At 34.9% G+C, this 21,601-nt stretch overlaps 1 protein-coding gene across 1 annotated transcript in view; it reads right to left on the bottom strand.

Moving 5' to 3' along the window:
• LOC107653538 (von Willebrand factor D and EGF domain-containing protein-like) overlaps window positions 1-21,601 on the bottom strand; it is a 65,375-nt gene that overhangs the window by 41,809 nt on the left and 1,965 nt on the right. The window contains exons 2-12 of the mRNA XM_016440283.1: window positions 15,353-15,537; window positions 15,144-15,282; window positions 13,564-13,629; window positions 13,235-13,467; window positions 10,042-10,131; window positions 9,703-9,844; window positions 8,404-8,621; window positions 6,584-6,657; window positions 2,810-3,086; window positions 1,223-1,425; window positions 3-513 (exon numbers count right to left, since the gene is read on the bottom strand). Coding sequence (XP_016295769.1) covers window positions 3-513; window positions 1,223-1,425; window positions 2,810-3,086; window positions 6,584-6,657; window positions 8,404-8,621; window positions 9,703-9,844; window positions 10,042-10,131; window positions 13,235-13,467; window positions 13,564-13,629; window positions 15,144-15,282; window positions 15,353-15,537 — 2,138 coding nt within the window. The remainder of the gene's footprint in view (window positions 1-2; window positions 514-1,222; window positions 1,426-2,809; window positions 3,087-6,583; window positions 6,658-8,403; window positions 8,622-9,702; window positions 9,845-10,041; window positions 10,132-13,234; window positions 13,468-13,563; window positions 13,630-15,143; window positions 15,283-15,352; window positions 15,538-21,601) is intronic.

The following is a 21,601-nucleotide window of genomic DNA, read 5'->3' on the forward strand; positions in this document are numbered from 1 at the left end:
AAGTAGGCAAAACTTTCGAGGTCGGTCTGGCTTAGGGCCTGGACAGTGTAAACGGGCAGAAAGTCAAGGGTTTGTCTCTTAGGCCTTCCACCTGAGCTTGGTAAGGGCACCTTAAATTCATTCAAGCGAGGAGCGTCAACTTTAAATAATGAGTCCAGTTCTAACTCCTCTACAGAAGGAGAGTTCTCTGCCAGACCTTGGGACACCTGAGACTTTGGTTTAACACCTAATTCTGACACTTCAGCCAACGTCTCCCGCTTCTGGATGTTACGGGTGGAGACAGGTTTAACGGTGTGCTCGGCAGTGGCTTCTTTGAAGGGGAACAGGGACGTGTAATCTGTGTCGTCGTGAGATAGGCAGCGAAAGATGGGAGGTGGGTTTAATTGGCTTTCGGAGGCGTGTGCTGAATGGAGGGATAGGCTATATCCCTTTTGACAAGTACAGAAATTCCACTTTATCTTCTCATCCACGGCAGGTGGCGTGCTGTCAAACAGGCTCTCCCCAGGCGTGATCCTGACACGGAGAAATAAAACAAAAATATGACTGTCTCAAATCAGCCTTTGAATTAAGCCCTCAAGCACTACGTCAAGAGAGGATTTAGAGTTGGAGAAAGGTTAGCCCATTAGATTAGAGACTTTCCTCTGCTTTAATTATATTTGACATTAAAACGAGCAAATCAAGGTTAAATGGTGATGCAACTCTAATCTGAAACCGAACTGCTATCCAAGTCTCCTATCTACTCCCACTTGTTTGGCATCTTTTGGACGTTTTCAGCTTGTAAGTGTGAGACAATTTTTGTACATATATCTGCACATTTTTGTGTCTTTCATAGTTCTTACCTGCATTATAGCTCCATATTTCTGACCAGGACGTCAGTTAAATCCACCTTTGAGCAGGGCTCTTCAGCTCCAGTCCTGGAGGGCCAGTGTCCTTCGAGTTTAACTCTAACCCTCACCAGACACACCCAAACAAGCTAATTAAGGTGTTCAGAATTACAGAAAGGTGGGTTAAACTGGGATTGGTACTAAAGTCTGCAGGACACTAGCACTCCAGGGCTGGAGTTGAAGAGCCTCGCCTTAGACGACCTTAGTAGCGCACCTCACGACAGATTTGGTTCTGACTAGATTTATTACCCAGATTTAACTCAACAGCCCAGTTAAGTACCATATATCGTTTCTAGTGAAAATATAGACTGTATGGATGTTGAAAAAGCATCTCTCACCTCCAGCCCTGAATGAATTCCTCTAGGTCTTTGTCACGGTAGCTTGTGCCTGCAGGATGATGGAGGTCATTGTGGCTGTTCCGGTCAAATAACCCGCACAGGCCTCTGGTGGCGTTAAAGTCCTGACTTGGAGCCCTGATGGACAGACTCATTCCCCAATCACTGATGTCTGCTCGCACAAACGCCCCTGAGGCAAAAACGATCTGCAGGGGTCAAACGAAAATGACCTAAATTCTTACATTTTTAACGTTAAACATTAAACCAAAATCAGGTCATGCTGACCCTTAAATATGCAAGGCAAATGTTTAGATAGTGTCAAGTACAGATTTTTATTAAAATAAAATGAAAAAGATTATTAAAAAAAAGATGGAGAAAAATTCTACAAAGATAAAAACCTGTTTATTTATATTTCTTATTAATATATTTATATTTATCTACTTTTTATATTTTACAAAAATATAATTTATAATTAATTTATTTATTATTAATTTATATATAAAATATATTTGTCTTTCAATGTCTGTCCATGCATGCACTGGGTCTATCCAACATCTGAAATCATACTTCATCAATTAAACTTCAGTTTACCCCAACTTCAATCATAAACTAAATTCACATGTTAGTAAAATATCCCATTTCCTCGCCAGCTGGTTGTGAGGACATTAGTGGCAATTTGTCAAGAGTCCACATCAGAATATTACAAATCTAGATAAATTTAGCCATCACAAAACACTTCCTCATTCAAAGTGTGTCACAGTGCAACAATGACAACATCTGCTGCACTGACAGACCGATGGTCTGTGGAGACTGAGCGCTTTAAAATCTTTTTTCAGGGAAAAAAAGTATATTTTCTAAACAGTTGAGATCTGTGTTTACTTTTCAGACAATTTCACCAAGAAATTGAAACTTGAACTGCAAACCTTTTGCAGTGAGCATGACTGAGTTTGCATGTCAATGAGATATCATATGGTCTATTGTGTATTTAGTCAAATATAAGCAGTGTTGGGGAAAGTTACTTTTAAAAATAATGCATTACAATATTGCATTACACCATGAAAAAGTTATGGAGAGTAATGCATTACGTTTCTTTTGAGTTACTTTTGTCACTTGGGCTGGGCTTGCTTTTTTGTTTTTTAATAACAAAAAACACAAAAGTTATATTTTTGGCCACTGTAAGGTCCCTCTCACACCAAAAGTGAAATTAATGAGCCTCAGTCTGAAGGAAATGCCTCTGCATCTCACTCCCAATTTCTCTCAACACGGGGACAGGAGAGGTGTGAGTGAATGAATGGGGAAAAAAGTACCTTTCGTTACTTATTTGAAAAAATTACTTGCATATTTCATTGTAAATTTAAAAGTAATGTGTTACTTTACTAGTTACTTGAAAAAGTAATCTGATTACTTAACTCATGTTACTTGTGATCCGTTACCTCCAACACTGACTGAATTGCAATAGTTTTGTTTCAGATGTGAAGCACAGTCTTTCCATGATTAGATTGTTTTGTCTAAATTTTCACTGCAGCATAAAATAGTCTACAAATAATAATTATTATTATTAGCTACCACAGCACACGAATGTAACCGTACCGTGACTTTCTTCCCTTGATGCGTCTCGTGGATCCTAATCTGATTGGTCACGGATGGTCCCAAGGCCTTGACGGACAAGTGCGGGCGTGTTTCCTGCAGCTGCCCATTGCACATGTCAAAGGTCACAACCTCATTGCCCTCTCGAGCCGCCACTCCGCAGGTACATGCCACAGAGTAATGTCGGCTCCCACAATCCCACTGCCTTGTGTGGACCTCAAACACACGCTTTGTGCTCTTATAGAGCAAAAACGTGCCCGTTTGCTGGTTCTCGTAGCGCCTGAGTGGAACAGGGTTATGGTAATGTATGTATTAATGATTAATACATGAATTAAATGTAATTAATTAACAGAACAATTAATATTTAACTTTGCAGATACACAGACAGAGATGCACTGACTGATAGTTATCTTGTTTCTTTTCCGAGTTCTGTTTTGCTGTGCTAAAAAAGTCATGGAGATTAAAACAAATGAAATTCAGAAACCTCTGTGTGCACTCTTTAAACAACCTTTAAAGACTAGACAGCTGAAAACAACCTCCCAGAGGACTACTTGAACTTAATGGCAAATTGGAGGAGAGGCAGGAAGAAAGAGTCTATTTAAAAAGACCTGTACGATAAAACAAGAGCAAGAAATTGAGGGAGAGAAACCGAGGCAGTAATTTTCATAGGACAGTTTCAGCATCATTTACTTTGATGGTGACCGTGACACTTTGCGGTTATTGCTCTGTGCGTTGGCATTGCTGTAAACACACATTGCTCAATACATCCCACTATAGTGTGTGTTTAAATCCATATCTATTGTCCATTCGGGCCATTTGTACTGGAGGAAACTGTGGCACAGAGCCGGCATCTGTCAAGGACATATCCACTAATGAGGACAGTTCCCGTACACTTTCATGAAGATCCGTCCTTCTGAGCCAAATTCAAAGAGTACAAGTGATAAATCTGCGCCACACAAATCTGAAATCCAAAGTGGCCTTTTCGTTTCTGCCTCATTACCTGAAAATGTACCACTTGAGCATCTGTCATGTAAAAGTCACATAACTTATGTTGAAATAATCACAGGCGATCTAAAACATTCAAATTGTCCTTTGCAAATGCCAAAGAAAGAAAGAAAAAGGCTTCAGTAAATTCATTGTGCTACTTGGGAATCGAACCCACATCCTTGGCATTGTTAGTTGTTTGCACAATGCTTTACCAGTTGAGCTACAAAAAAAAAAAAAACACCAAAGGAAGAGCTCTTTGTCTAACAACTTGTACATATTTTACCTGCCATCAAATCAAATTTAAGAGTACAAATGATAGATCTGTGCCACACAAATCTGAAATCCAAAGTGACCTTTGCATTTGTGTCTCATTACCTGAAAATGTACCATTTGAGCATCCGTCATGTAAAAGTCACACAACTTAAGTCACACTTCTACACTCTAAAAAAAGATGGTTCTTTAAAGGATCTTTACATGCAGTAATGGGTTTATTTAGAACCATAGCATTCTGAAGAACCCTTTCATGCTGAAATGGTTCTTTGTGTTAGAGTTTAGGGTTCTTTATTCCCGCCCTTTTGTTTTTCAAATCTGTAACTGTTAAAGCTCCTCATTACTGATTTTCTGGAGTTCAGTGATCCAACTACAGACTGTGAACACACTCTCAACAGGTAAATGATTTCATTCTTAAAATTTAAATACAAATTTAACTGTAAAAATGTAACTGGTTTCCAAACAAACATGTTCTTATCTCTTTTTTTTAGTTTTTGTCACATATAAGTGTGTGCAGCTCTGCTAAGCTGTGGGAATTCTCTCCTCTTCTCCACAAAGTAAGTAAAAGAGACAATTAATTTCATATTGTTAGCTTTTTTTAATTATTACTTGGGTTTATGTATAAACATACTCAGTCACAAAAAATATTAAACTATCCCATGACTTTATATCACTTTTTTCTTTTTAAGATTGTGAAGGGCTCACATACTGTCCATTTTTGCTTTTGGCTTTCATAAACATAATTGTTTTTACATAAACACATGGACACACTGTAACGCTAAACTCAATTGTGTATTTCAGATGTATCACATCCTACAACCTCACCATCTGCAGAGAAAAATCGCTACTTAATCACACCAAAATGATGGGCTTAAAGGCATCATATTGATTGGATTGTGATTTTTTTCACTGAAACTTGGCTTGTGAAGATATTTCACTGGAGCTTGGTCTTCAATACAATATGTTATATTCTATTTTGTTTTATTTCTTTAAGCATTTATTTATGTTCAGTGTCCATTGTCATCAGAGGCAGACAGTAACTAAGTACATTTACTTGAGTATTGTACTTAAGTACAGAGCACTGACAATTTTGCATGTTAATAAAAACATAATTCACACAACATGCTGTTGTTGTTGTTGTTGTTGTTTTAATGTAATATCCCTAACCCTGAGGCTACACTCTAAGATGCCTCATTACTGATTTTCTGGAGCTCAGCAATCAAACACAGACTGTCAACACACTCTCAACAGGTAAATTATTTCTTTCTTAAAATGTCTATAAATTATAACTTTCAAATGCTAATTGGTTTCCTATGTCTTTTCTCTTTTTAGTTTAAGAGAACATGCAAGTGTGACCAGCTCTATTCAGGTAAGGATACTCTCCTCTTCTTCATTAAGTAAATAACAAAGATATTGAATTTATGGTCCTTTTTTTTATTACTAGAGTTTATGCATAAACATACCCAGCTATCCCATGACTTTATATTGCTTTTTCCTTTTAACATTGTGAAGTGCTCACATACTACTTTTGGCCTTCATAAACAATTGTTTTCACATAAACAAATGAAAGGAGACAAACTGTAAAAGAGAAAGGAAAACTTGAAATCGCATCATATGACCCCTTTAAGAGTGTAGGCAATTTAGAAGAATTCCAAATCATCCGTCACAAGTGGCAAAGAAATAAATAAAAAGCCTTTAGTAAATTCATTGTGCTCACTTGGGAATCGAACCCACCACCTTGGAGATGTTAGTTGTTAATGCAATGCTTTACCAGCTGAGCTACAAGAAAGAAAGGACCTTCTATTCTAAAAAACTTGTAAATGTTTTACCTACCATCAAATCAAAATTCAAAGAGTACAAGTGATAAATCTGCACCACACAAATCTGAAATCCAAAGTGACCTTTACTTTTCTGTCTCATTACCTGAAAATGTACCATTTGAACATCTGTCATGTAAAACTTGCATAACTTATGTCAAAATAATCACAGGTGATCTAGAAGCAGAGGGGAACCATCAGGGCCCTCTAGGCCATCAGAGAGGGCCTAAACTATTGTAAAAGCAATATTTACAAATTTTAAATATTTTTAAATGACAAATTTTAAATATTATTTTTAATAAAACTATAAGCAATTCATAATTTGACAATCACCATCTAAATAAAATAAATACAATTAATGTGGAAATAAACTTGGATAAGCCTCTTGTTTCAAAGATGGAATTGTCAAAAATGACTTTTAGAAGACGACACCGTAAGTTAGGCTGGCAGTTTGTTTTCCCCCGACGAGGGTATAGGGCGAGAGGGCCAAGGTTCAAGACTCACAGTTCGCTACTGTCTAGAATAATTCAAATTCTCCATTGAAAACGCCAAAGAAGAAATAAAAAGCTTTCAGTATATTTACTGCGCTCCTTGAGAATCGAACCCATGACCGTGCCATTGTTATCATTATATTATCACAATGCTTTATCAGCTGAGCTACAAGAAAGAAAGAAACTTGTCTAAAAACTGATAAATATTTTACCTGCCATCAAATGTAATGACGTGAGGGTCAGTTAGGGAGTAACAGGTCGCCGTTGGAACATCTTGAACTGTAATCTGCAATCAGAAAAAAAAAATTACAAATTGGTAATGAATCATCATACTGGCAGCTATTTGCACTGCAAATGTATCTTTTACTTAGAAAAATGACTTACAAAAAGCAGCGCAGCCATCTCAGGGAATCAACATAGCATTGCTAAGCCCTCAAAACATTCTCAATTTAGACGGCATTGATGGGGATAATAATTGCGGAACTATGCCGGCTCTAGCCTAATTATAATGCAGAAGAGTACGGTCTCTTCCCATTATTAAAGGGCACTGAGCGGCTTTCATGTTTACAGACAACACAGATGGTGGTCTGGGGCCAGCGGTGACACATTATTTAAGAAGACTGGTGGTTTATGTGTGTTTATGTTTCTTTCCTTCTGAATTACCACATTCTTGTCTGTCCTTTCGGTGTCTACCTTATTAGAGGCTCTTTCTTCCTTTCAGCAGGGGTCAATTATGAGAGCTGTAAGACCGAGTCACAGTATACTTCAAATCTGGAGGGTTCGAAAAAATCTAAACATTGCTGAATACTACTTGTCCGGTTGACAGACAGAAAGAGAGAAATAATAAAATGCTCACAAAATTTAATATGAGCAGTTTTATTTTCTATTTATTTTATATCAGTTTTTTTTTTATTTTTCAGCCCTGTTATAAAAAAGGAAAATGCTAAATATTCTGTCAAACTGTCTCAAAAGATTTTATATGAACTGTTTTACTTTCTATTTATTTTATATCAGTTTTTTTCAACCCTGTTTCAAAAAAGTAAAGTGCTAAAAAAAAATCTGTCAAATGGTCTCAAAAGATTTTATACAAGCAGTTTTATTTTCTATTTGTTTTATATCAGGTTTTCAAACAAACAAACAGACAAATAAATAAAAGAAAAAGAAAGGGAAAAAAATAAAAGAAAAGGCAAAAAAAAAAATGTCTAACTATTTTTCAACCCCATAACAAATAAAAAAATCTCACGACCCTGTTACAAAAATGTGTCTGAAAATATTCTGAAAATAATAGTCTAATAACCTTGATTTATGTGACTTTATTTTCTTAAATAAAATAGAAATGCTTAATCAAAATTTAAATATAATATAAAATAAATAAATAGTAACAGGGTTGCAAATGTAGCCTAAATTAAGCTATACTCTAGCTAGTTTTTGAAAAAAAAAAAAGATTTATATAAGTTAATAAACTTATTTTCCCATAAATTACTGAATAAAAATATTTGATTGATCATTTTCTAATTTTTGCTGGATCATTTTTTTTCTTACTTGGTAACAGGGTTGAATGTTTCATTAATGCAGTCATCACAACATAATTTGTAAAAATTGTGAAAATTTACTAACATCCCACCTTGATGTAGAAACGGTCCAAATTATGATACTTCTTGGGTTCTTCCTTATAAAAATGTTTTACTTGTTTTAAGTGTGAAAATTATGATAACAGTGTTGTTTGCAACCTTAGACTATTATTTCCTACTGTACCTTTAAGACTTCTACATGCAAATAAACTTTGTTATGATTGGTTAATGTCAGTGTACCACCAGGGCACACTATAGTTCATCAGGGTGGGTCAAATTGTAAAAAAAGCAAGAAAAATTCCCCTTGAAACAATATCAATGTGAATATATTTTAATCTCAAGCACTTAATTGTACTTAAGGCCATTTCAAAGAGCACTTATCAAATTACAGATATTAATTAAGTACAAAACCACTCAAGCAACTGATATTAAATCCGCATGCATGCTAAAGTTTGGCTAACCTTGAACGCAGGAGGGCTGTAACCTCTCCAGAGACGAGGACTGCCTTTGGCGGGCTGTGTGGAAATGAAGCTGACCCGGTTCCCGTCCCGGGTGAAATCAGTAACAGCGGTGAGAGTCACGTTACCCTGAGCACAGACGTTGTTTCGACAGGCCTGAGACAGGAGCTCAACCGAGCAGGATGATAAGGCCACGTTTGAAACCTCCATGACTACATTGTCTGAGACATTCGGACAGAGATTATCAGTAGATACATCCTTAAATGAACGGAAAAAAAAACTCAAAGACAATATGTTCTTGAGAGGAAAAGGACAATTCATGCACATGCAGTCACATTCAAAGCCTTTCACCTAAGCTACATGAAGCTTAAATCATGACAAGATAAGAAAGACATTTTATGAACACAAATACACATTTGTATCAGTATTCAATAAGAAGAAGAAGAAGAAGAAGAAGAAGAAGAAGAAGAAAACCACAAAACAAAAATAAATCAATGCATAATAAAAAAAAAAAAACAATGATAAAAAAAGCGATCAGAGCGCTTGAGTTGGCAAATAAAAAAAACATGAATGTAAAAACTGTAAAATAAAATAAAATAAAAATGTAGAAATAAAAAGAATAAAAACGTTTAAAAATAGTAAATAATAGTAATAATAATAATAATAATAATAAAATACTTCCTTCAGAATTGTTTTTCACCGAAGCAATCAGTGCATTTGAGTTGGCAAATCCAAAAACTATATGAATATATGAAAACTACAAAACAACTAAAAAAATATATATATAATTAAGAAACAACAAACATATTAATGAAAATAATAAAAAAAACATATATGAATTGAAAAACAGTAAAAATAAAATAAATAAAATGACAATTTATAAATAAATAAAAACAAAAAAAGAATTTAAAAAAGCATGTTCAAAATTCTAAACAATAAACAATATAGTACTACTACTGCTATTACTACCTACTACTACTACTAATACTAATACTACAATAAGACTGAAAAACTTCAGTTTTTCACAGAAGCGATCAGAGCACTTGAGTTAGCAAAAAAAAAAAAAAATAATAATAATAATTATATATATATATATATATATATAGGAATGTGAAAATTAACCATTAAAAACATAAATAGTTTATCACAGAACCAATTAATACATTACATATTAAAACATACATTTAAAATATATAATAATAAAAATAATGGGGGAAAAATTGAATTAATATTGTCGCCATTTCCAACACTGACAATTCCCAAACAAGTTTGTCATTGACTCACATTCTAATATACACACACCTGATTCATGTACGCTGAGAGCAAGAGACAGTGTGCAGCGGCGGTTGTGTTCGAACCCATGGCAGGGAATAGGGACCGTGCTGTGTACGGCCAAAACGTGTTTTTTAGCGTCCTCGCGGATGTGCAGGACATCTGGAACAAACTGAGGAAAAAGTGTTGGACGGTTGGCCGAAGACAGTGTAAATCAAACACCATCATACAGCTCTGTTAGACATGGGTAATTATGCAACATAATATTTGCAATGCTGCAATGTGTTTAGCCGGTAATTATCACTTCAGGCATTGTGCATGACGCATGAACCATCATAATTATGAAGAATTAGATGTAACCAGATTTACCTTAATTCCCGCGAAAAACCCAGTGCTTTCTTTAGACGCCGACTGTGAGCTGGAGGAGTTTAACAGGAAGGTGGACACGCTGCAGGAAAACTGTCAATCAAACCACACTGACATGAAGGTCATGCTGATTGAGCGAAGAGATAGAAACTATAGAAATCAATAACGGTACACTTTTATTGCAGGGAAAGGTTTAATTTTTGTTTATTAAATTAATAAAAAAACATTTAAATAATTAAAAAATAACAAAAATATAAATTAATTAATTTTTCTTTTTTCATAATTTTATTCATATATAGAAATATAATAAAATATATATTTAAAAATAAAATAATTATGACATAATATTAAAAAATGATAATTAAAACCTGAGAGGCCAAAAATCAAAGTTTTGTTTCATAATGCATGTATTTGAAAGATCAAACTACAGAAATTAATAATATACAATTTAATTACAAGGAACACTTTCTCTTACTTACTACTTTAATAATAATTAATAATTAAAATAATAATAAAAAATTAAAGTGAATTAATTTGTAATTTTATTCATGGTAATGTAGCTTAGCCGATACAACAAAATATCCATGCCAAAATATAATAATAATAATAATAATAATAGTAATAATAATACAAAATAAATAAATGATATACATTTTTAATAATAAAAATAACACAATATATAGTGAACTTTTGTATACTTTTATTGCAAAGAACACTTTTTTATTTATTGCTTTAATATTAAATATTTAAAATAAAATGTTACATTAATAATTTTTTATGGATTTTATTTATATGGGAACGTAGCCTTGCTGGTATGTCAATATACTGTATATATTCACAAATAAAATAAATAAATACATTTTAAAAATAATAATATTTTTTTGTTAAATTATTTGTTTTATTTATTTATTTATGAACACACTACAATATACAACCATTAATTACAAAACAAAGATGAGAATTAAAATCCAAAAATCAAAGATTTGTTTCATAACACATCAATGTATCTGACAGACTACATCATTGCAAGGCATTTAAAGCCATATATGGCACTGAAACGAACACTGTTTGTTTGAATATGCTTTTCTGTGTGTATGAAGGATTTTCAGGTCTGCTTATGGGAATTACAGAGAGCACAAGGTGTGTGTGTGTGTGTGTGTGTGTGTGTGTGTGTGTGTTTGTATATACAAAAGAACACAATGAGCTTAACAGCCATCTGCACTATACAGGGTTAGTACTGTGGCCATTCCTGATGAAAGTAGCAACACTCTGTGTGTTGTGTGTGTTGTGTGTGTGTGTGTGTGTGTGTGTGTGTGTGTGTGTTTGACTAAGTCCAGCTGTGACACATGTTTAAGGGAACCTCACAACCCAAACCAGACTGATGGTGTTCCTCAAACGGGGGCCTCTGTGATCTAGAAACACATGCTTTTTTTATGACTGCAGGTAGCGAAGCACTTCTTAAACTTTAGGATTCAAACCTCCTTCAAACTTCAAATTGGACAAATTGGAATGAATTCAAGACAAACTTCTTGACAAAACTCCACAAAGCTTTGCCTCTGTGTTATTTAGGGTTTGTATACACATGTGGCCTCGATATGACCTTTCCCCTTTCTTGACTCGGTCTCACTTCCGCTGGAACACTTTCTGAACTCACATGAGAGGTCAAAGGGCATTATGACTACAGATGCCCCTCACCAAAGACCCTTTCCTTTTTTGGTCTGGTGAGAAGAGAGTTTAACGGCTGTCTGGAGCGCATTACACCAGTGGAAAAAAAAAATCAAAAGAAGACAATGATAGTGTTTTAAGACTCACCAGGTGTGACCAAAATTCAGAACTTTACTTAATCATAATCAACATATTTCTATCACTCCTGGAAACATTTGTAGCTATAGTCAAAAAACAAACAAACAAAATTGATTTTAGTGGACTTTATATATAAAACCTTGATCTAAGGTTTTGTGTCTAGCCAGGTTCCATTTATGTATTTTTACAAATTATTCAAATTTATACGAAATTTCTGTGATTTTTTTTCTTTAAGATTTTAAGATTATTTGCACAAAAACATTTTTCATTCTGTAAGAAGACGCACATAAACTATGATAGACATGCATGTAGTTTATGTGCATCAAGAAAGCAAATAAAAATCAGTTTTTTTTTTTTTATATGAATTTTGGTATATCACAGTGAAAAGTTCTGAAAGATGCAAATAACATTTCCAAAATGTGAATAAAAAACATATACGCTCGCTTGAGGAGGAAAATATTTTAGTATGGTAAGAATATATACATAAACTACGATAGAATTGCATGTACTATATGTGCATCAAAACATTTTATACATTTTTTTTTTTTTTTACGAATTTTGGTATATCACAGTGAAAAATTCTGAAAGATGCGAATAACTTTTAAAACGTGTGCATAAAAATGTATATGCTCACTTGAGGTGGAAAAATTTTAATTCGGTCAAAATGTTTTCTTGAATATTAAATAAAAAAGAAAGAATGGAAGCATAGTTATCGTCTTGGCTACAAACAGAACTGTTGCGTGAAGCGGCAAACTCACAGCCAATCAGAACGCATTCGATGTTTAATATGTAGATATGCACAGCAGCATTTTAGACCAATGAGATTTCACTAGAATGTATTTGCGTAACACTGGATAATTTTACAGCTATTTATTGTATACTGTAGCCCTTTTTTATCTTTCTCAACAAATCCTAAGCAAAATGTGACTTTCTAAATGGCATTTTACATGAAAACCACATTCTACAATCGTCTCTTTACCGTTTCTCCCAGTCTGAAGTGAAGTCCGTCCATCTCCACCAGTGAGTACAGTCTCATCGTTGTGTCTCGTCTGATCTCCACCTTCATGGTGTTGGAGGAGTATCTGGCCCACACCACCTGATACCCCACCGGCCACATGGACGTCACCCCAGTGAAGGAGCAGCGGAGGTGGACGCTACTGCCGAGTTTAAATAATTTCTGTGTGAAAAAACATAAAAAACAAGTCACGTTATTGTACCTTCTGCACAGTATCCCATGCAACCCTGTGTTGGTTGCAGGTAGTACAGAAGGAACACCCCACAATTCCGGACCGAGATTGGGATACGGAAAAGGCAGCAATCTTTGGTGCTTCCATGGAAGAACTGCCAAGTGGCACAGGCCGAGAGCTGCTACATTCTACAATCGTCTCTTTACCGTTTCTCCCAGTCTGAAATGAACTCCGTCCATCTCCACCAGTGAGTAGAGTCTGGTGGTCATGTCTCGTCTGATCTCCACCTTCATGGTGTTGGAGGAGTATCTGGCCCACACCACCTGATACCCCACCGGCCACATGGACGTCACCCCAGTGAAGGAGCAGCGGAGGTGGACGCTACTGCCGACAAGCTCTGCGGTCACCACAGGTTTTGAAGGTAGTGAAGGGACGTTTGCTGCATAGAGGAGAAAAACAAGGTCATGAGATGAAATAGAAACATAGAGATGTCATAAATTTAAAAAATATATAAATTATAGAGCTAAAAACTTACCCTTACAAATGCCATTAACGTTGGTTTCACCAGGTGGACACGATTTAGGTGTGTATGGTGAAGCAACTAATAAAACAAGCAACAACAAAGTCTTTAAACTTCCTTTTTATACTTTCATAGTATAAATAAATCAATAAATATAACTGAATCTGTAAATATTATTTTTATTGAATAATTGATGAATAAATGTTTTTTATTTAAAAAGATAAAATATTTATTTAGACCATTTTTCTAGAAGACCATTTACCCAGTGATGCATAACACTTCCTGTTTATACTTTCGTAGTATAAATAAATACAATTTAATATATAAATGTGGTTTTTATTAAACAAATTTTTTATTTATTTATTTATGCCTTTTTGAAAAAAATTAAGTCATACGATGTATGAAACTTTATATTTATACTTTTTATGGTGTAAATAAACAAACAAATGAATGTTTAATCTATACATGTTGTTTTTATTACATAAACATAATAATTTGCATTCATAACATGACCTGTTTATACTTTTATAGAATGAATGAATGAATGCAATTTAATATATAATTGTTGTTTTATTAAATAAATAATTTATTAAGGCCTTTTTGCAGAAGATCAGTCCTGTGATGTATTAAAACTTTGTTTCAATCAATCAATCAATCAATCAATCAATCATTTAGGCCTTAATTTTGTGTCAGAGTATTCAGTCTAACTTATATGTCATTTTAAATTACACATAGTGCTGTGGAAGGAAGCCCTGACTTTCATGCCTTGCCAAAACTCTAAACCCGAACAGTTTCCTTCTTCCTGAAGCCGTCATGGAAGTGTCATAAATCCGTGAAATATTGCTACATGAATCTGATTTGTTCCCCTGCAGAACTTCAGTTGCCAGAAATCGACCCTAAAATAAAAATGACCCAAATACTCTCACACACGGTTAATGATACAGTCATTTATATGGATCTAGGAGATGTTTGAGAAAGTGAGAGAGGAAACACACTTAGAGAAAGAGAAATATTGATCACCCACTACAAATGAGATGGCAGTTTCTCACTGGGCTGTTGTGCAGAGAACATCTACAGATGTGCTATTAAATGGGCCAAAAGAAACTCTACACTGTTACTTCTAGTGGTGCAAGTGCCGCTGTTTTGGAGGCTATTACAGTTGAATTGTCACTAAGATCCAAATCAAATGCAATTTTCATGCTGCCTTTTCATTTCAAACCTCAAATTTGTGGTGTCACGACAAAATCTGAAGGAAAAAATATAAAATATAAATTATATTTTGCATTAAGAATTTTTAAATACATTTTAAAAATTATTTTGACATTATTACAACAAATTCTCATTGAAAATAAAAAACTCATCGTAAAGAAAAAAATAATGGTATACTATAATACATCATGGTAGTATTCGTCGATATACCACAATACAACAGTACCTTTAATTTATGCTGATTTAAATAAATAAAATAATTAAATAAATCAAATAATAATAAAATAGATATTATTTAAAAATAAATAAAATAAACTATTTTAATATAGTAAAATATGTCAAATAAAAAGTGAGAATTTTAATTTGATAGGAAAGTTTCTTGATACTAAAATACATTTTGTTGGTGCTTCCATGGTAGAACTGCCATGTGGCACAGGCTGAGAGCTGCTTGACCTCTCCGGGCCTCGGCAGAGAGCTGTCCTTAAGAGATAACCACACCGGAGCCTGCGTCCCACAGCGGTTCATCTACACAAAGAGACAGAGCTCAAGAAACTGCAGTTTGGAAAACAATCAGAACTAACTGACAATTGCTCACCTCAACACAGCGGGTCGGCATCTCCGCAGGTTTGTTGTTTATGGAAAACCGGTACCATCCGGGAGGCAGCGAATGGTCACAGATCAGATCCTGTATCGCTGTGTTCTGAAGTTCAGTAGAGTCGAAATCAACACTACGATATGCGTTCCTCAAGGTCCTGTATCCGCCTGGATAGCACTCTGGAGCTGGAAGAACCAAGGACACCGTCAAACAAAGGATGGAATTACAACCTTTAATATTCATAAAAGAGTTTAAAACAACCTTTCGGCAAAGACAAAGGTCAGCGCTCAGAACACAGCGAGGGAGAAGGTCGAAAACTGTCATTACAATGGCTTGAAAACGTCACTCAGGTTCATTAAAACCCAAATGGGGGTTAACGTGGCGGACGTTTTGTCTGGGGTAAAAATAACGTACCTTTATCTGACCCCCTTTTCCTTGCTCCTAACTTTACACCGCAAAGGTTGGCAGAATTGGCGACGTGTGTCCAGGTCTCACGGCAAAACGGAGGGACAAAAATAGATGTGTGACTTTCAGGCTAAAACCTTTTTAATCCCTTGCCATTTCCTCAGACAACACATCTGTAACACCTTACCCTTCTCCTTCCTGTATCTCAGAGCCAAAGTGGGTCAGATGCCACTATTGCGGCTAATTATGAGGGGAAGGAAGATCGACAGGACCTGTCTCACTTTTTGTATGGGGACGCCTAAGGCTAGCAGTACACTGCTAATCCTCTAATGCTCCCCTTGAACATGCTAATAGAAAGCTTGGGCCAGATGTCATGCCATCTCTGCGATTAACCTTGGGAAGCTGAGAGAGGGCAGATAGCAGACGTTCTAGACAAAATAGACTTGTGGGAAAAATGTAGACTTTAGACAGTACACAGGACTTTCACTTAGTGCTAATGTCAGGAAAGCACAACATAATAAAACAAAACAAGAAGAAAAAAGCAAAGAAAACAGAACAAAAACAAAACAAACATGTTAGCAAAGCACAACAAAACAAAAACGAACAAAGCAAAAAATGTCAGCAAAAAAGGGGAAAAAAGAAAAAGAAAAATGCAAAGCAAAGCAACAAAACAAAAAGGAAAAAAGCAAAGCAACTAAGCAAAGCACAACCAAACAAAAAATGTCAGCAATGCACAACAAAACAAAACGATAAAGCAAAGCAACAAAACACTGTCATCAAAGCACAACAAAACAAAACAAAAAAAGCAAAGCAACAAAAAAACTGTCATCAAAGCACAACAAAACAAAAAAGCAAAGCAACAAATAAACTGTTAGCAAAGCACAACAAAAAGAATAAAGCAAAGCAAAACACAAAAATTAAAAATCAAAGCAAAAATGTATTGTCAGCAAAGCACAAAAAAAGAAAAAGCGAAGCAATAAATAAACTGTCAGCACAGCACATCAAAACAAAACGAAAAAGTAAAGCAATAAAAATTGTCAGCAAAGCACAACAAAACAAAACGCAAAAGCAAAGCAATAATAATTGTCAGCAAAGCACAACTAAACAAAAAAATGTCAGCAAAGCACAACAAAAAGAAAAAAGCAAAGCAAAACAGAAAAAAATGTCAGCAAAGCACAACAAAATGAAAAAGCAAATCAACAAATAAAACTAAAAGAAAAAAGCAAAACAACAAATCAATTGTCAGCAAGGCACAACACAAAAAAAGCAATGCAAACAGCACAAAAAAAAAAAAAAAAAAAAATAGCATGGTAGCATCCTTACTGACACTGTCCACATAAGTATCACTACTCTTATAATCACCAATATTTCATTTATTCTGATTTTAAATACCTGATTTGTAACAATTTTTCACCCTTTTTACCATCGCTGCTTTCTGACATTTTCACTTTAGGACTCCAGTCTGTACCGTCAGTAACTAACAATACTGTCTTTCAGGTCACCTATTTTGGACTGGCAGGGGGCCTGACTGTGAAAGACAGTGTGTGGAGAATAATGTCAAAACTGTTGACAAACCCACTGGCAAAGCAAATTAATTGGCGTGGGGCAAATGGAAAGTTTGGCTTTGAACAACTTGCCATCAAAGATGTTGTCCTCAGTAAGTTTTATTTGTGTTTCATAGTGTTGCTTAATTCTCATCATTATAGGAAAAACATTTACACTTTCATGCTGAGATTTAGATGAGGAGATTGATAGCACTGTCATGTCTATATGCTAAAAGTGAAGCTGGAACCAGAAGATGGTTAACTCTGAAAATGAGAATCAGAAATGAGATATTTTCAACCGTTTTACACAACTACTCTTAGAGGTGTAATGGGGCAAGATGAAGATAAAGACATTTAAGTGTTCATTTTATAAATTCTTAATAATGGTTTGGTGGGGAGATGGAGGGATGATTTGAGGGGACGTTTCTTAAGGGGAAGTAAAGGAGTTTCAAGGTGGCCGGCTTAAAGATAAGATGAAAGTAAAAGCAGCTACTGGGTGCTTGCTTTACTTTCCATGCAAACATAAGCCATTCATACATTCAGAAAGTCATATGTTTGAAATTTTCACTGTGTAGTTTGATTCGTCTTGCGGTAAAATAATAATCATCATCATCATCATCATTATCATCATCATAACTGAAATAAATAAGCTAAGTGAAATCCGAAGCATAAAATTGAATTAAATTACATTAAAATTAAATTAAATGTGAAAACAATAAAAAGTGACAACAGCAAAGTGACATCACAACTGTAAAATAAAAATAAAAATAAAATTATAATTGTAATAAAAAGTAAAATAAAGTAAAATAAGTAAAATAATAATAAAATAAAAATAACAGGACAAAATAACAACATAAAAATAACAACAGAAAATTGACATCACAACTGTAAAATTAAATACAACGTATAAAAGAGACAAGGGCAAAGTGACATCACAGCTTAAAAATAAAATATTAAATATTAGAAATGATTATAAATAAAATAATAATAAAAATGAACATCACAGGTAGAAATAAAGTGCGAGAAAAGTACAGATTCATTCAACCTTAAAGAAAAATCACACCAAAAATCCATCTCATAGAAACAGAACAGCAGTTTCGTCAGCTGAAAAGATCTGAGCATATAAATTATGCCAGAAGGTCACATTTAAAAGAATAAGTCACATTTGGTCTTCGTCTGTACTTGCAGGGGTAGCAACCACAGTCCAATCTTGCTATGCAAGGTCAAAGGTTGCACAAACACTCGTGTTTTCAGCCCTTAAACCAAAGCTGGGGCAGCGCTGCTGGGTAAACACCTCAGATCGCCCGGTTAATTTGTTGACTTAGGGGCGGGGTGGATTTCAAACACTTCCACACCAGGGAATTCCACTGAAAACTTCAGATTAGGCATGGACACGTCCACTTTTTCAACGTGTCACTGCTTTTGAACAGTGCAAACACTTTTTGCAAAGCCAGTGACTGCAGAAACTAGAAGATGGAAACATGTCCATATGTGGTCAAAACCTTGTACCTATGCACTGGTGTTTTAAATTAACCACAAACCAATGCACTGATCGTATGAAGCTAATCCATCCTGAAGAGTACCAGACAACAGGACCACCTACTCAGCCATCAATAGAATGGGTTTAAACTTAATAAATAACTGAAGGAAATTGGAAAAGCACATAAATACATGCACAAGACGCAAATGTTTTCAGCCCAAACTAAAAATAAATGGAAAAGGTAATTGTAAGATAAAGTTTTAATAAGAAAACAAAAAAAGTAACATTATAATTGGCGAAAGAAGAAAAAAACTTTGTTCACTCACAAAATCATTCCAATATAGTTTTCCCTCCTATTTCCATCACCATTTATATGCTTGATCGCATAAGTTTGAAAAAAGTTGCGAGAACGCAAACGTTTTGAGAGCAAATGCGAAGTTTCTTGCAGGGAACGCAAAACTTTTGCAAACAAATGATAGTTTTTCCTCCCATCTCATTATTTCAATCGCCATTTTTGAGTACACAAAAGTCTTGTAAGCAAACGCAAAGTTTCATGGGGGAACACAACACTTTTGCAAGGGAAATATAGTTTCTTGGGGCAATGCAAAAATTTCAAAAGTTTTTACTTTCACTCGCAAAAGTGTTGAAAAATTGAGAGAACGCAAACGTTTCTCTGGGGAATGCAAAACTATCGTAAGCAAAATCATTTTTCCTCCCATCTCATTATTTCCATAACCAATTTTGCGTTTGTTCGCATACGTTTCGAAAAGCTTTGAAAGAACAGAAACATTTTGCCAACAAAGTTTCTTGGGGGAACAAAAACGTCTGCAAGCACAATATAGTATTTTTTTGAATCTCATATATTTTTTCTGTCACCAGTTTTGTGTTTATCCTTAAAAAATGTTCACAATTTTGACAAGTGTTTTAACCAAACGCAAATCTCTTAGGAAATACAAAACTTATGCGAATGAAATTTTTCCTCCAATCTCCTATTATTTCCTTCAAGTTTATATTCATTCACATAAGTTTTTAAAAGTTTGTATTCACTTGCATTAGTTTCAAAAGGTTTCGAAAACACAAAAAAGCATTAGCAACTAAATGCAAAGTTTCTCAGGGGAACGCAAAACTTTTGCAAGCGAAATATGATTTGCTATATTTTTTCATTCCATCCATCGCCAGTTTTTTGTTTGCTCACAACATTTTTGAGTGCACACAAAAGTTTTGTCAGCCAACACGATGTTTTTTGGGAGAACGCAAAACTTTTAAGCGCAAATGCTAAAGCATTACAATATAATATTTTGCTCCCATTACATATTTGTCCCATAACCATGTCACCTTAGTGACTTCATACGAAGTCTCAATTGTGACATAAAAAAATACATAAAGACATAAAGTCATGGCAAACCAAAAACTAAATAGACAACTCAAAACTCAACTCCTACATAGCAAAAAACAAATCGATAAGAAGGATCCTGCTGAACCAAACAAGCTGCAAGTATTCTTATTTTAAGCATGTAGTGTTTAAGAATTCTTAAAGCTGGAGAACTTTTACACAAGTTCATCCAGTATGTGTGTATGGGAGGGTTGCAGGGCTGCTAAATGTGAGTTATCTGTTGTGACAGTCTTCATCTCGCCCGAATGAAGAGCTGATTACACTGCAGGAGAGGAACAGCTCCAGATATTCACACTCTCCAGCCCTAGAGAGAGAGATTTGTTCAAAGAATTGGTTTGTTGGGTCTGGGTCTGTTGCGTTTATGATATATCAGTGACCACAGGAAACTGTCCCCGATATTAAAGCGAAATATCTTCACAGTTGCAAACGCACTCATCTGTTTCCCCCTCTCGCTCAGCCAGGAATTCACCCAAACCCTGAGGACTCGGTAATTTCTCTTTTTCACTCGATTGTGTTGAGTGAGGCTTAAGAGAGATGAGATCACATGATCCAAACACACAGCTGTCGGACATTTAATAAAGACTGAAAAGTCAACGCTGATGATTCACTGAAGAAATATCACGAAGGACTCGTTCATGGTCTGCCGAGTGAAAAGACACCGCTGGGAGGACATTGTGCAAGAGACAATACAGCTTTGTTTATCCCTAAAACTCCAAGCAACAGAAACATTATCTGCCAAAATTAGTAGCACAAAATAATTTATATACAATCATGTCAAAACTTTATAACGTCATTCATTACAATAATGTTCATTCTTGTGACACTAACAAATAAAGTGCAACCAAAAATCACCATATGCCTGATATAGATAAAGTGCTCAAATATTTTGCAATCGACTGTGAATGCATTTCCACAATTTATTTATTTTTTTTTATCTTTAGACTTGTGATTTTTATCTATATCTTGTGATCATAAAAGGTACTGCAGGATATGAACATATTTGAATGAACAAACCGTCATAAGGTTAGACACATTAAAAATAAAATAAAATAAAAAATAATAACCCAGTTTATAACAAAAATAAGAACAAAAACCATGTTTAAGCAAAGCAAAAAGCAAAACAATATAGTGTAATGCACAATATATGCTGGCCAACTGTGCTAACTGCGTAAATGAGTGCATTACACGTCTATAACCTGTAATGGCACTGAGGCATGAGCTGCAGGAAAGGACAGAAAAGATATCACAGCCTCACTAATCAGTCTGACCCTACAATCATGAGGCGCACATTCCCACAATTACTGCACCCCTGAGGCTTAATAATCACCTACTGACTGCTCTAATGACTGCTGAAAACATCTGCACACAGAGAGAGAGAGAGAGAGAGAGAGAGAGAGAGAGAGAGAGAGAGAGAGAGAGCGGGGGCG

The sequence above is a fragment of the Sinocyclocheilus anshuiensis genome, unplaced genomic scaffold, assembly GCF_001515605.1.
Source record: "Sinocyclocheilus anshuiensis isolate Anshui unplaced genomic scaffold, SAMN03320099.WGS_v1.1 scaffold1079, whole genome shotgun sequence".
Lineage (NCBI taxonomy): Eukaryota > Metazoa > Chordata > Actinopteri > Cypriniformes > Cyprinidae > Sinocyclocheilus > Sinocyclocheilus anshuiensis.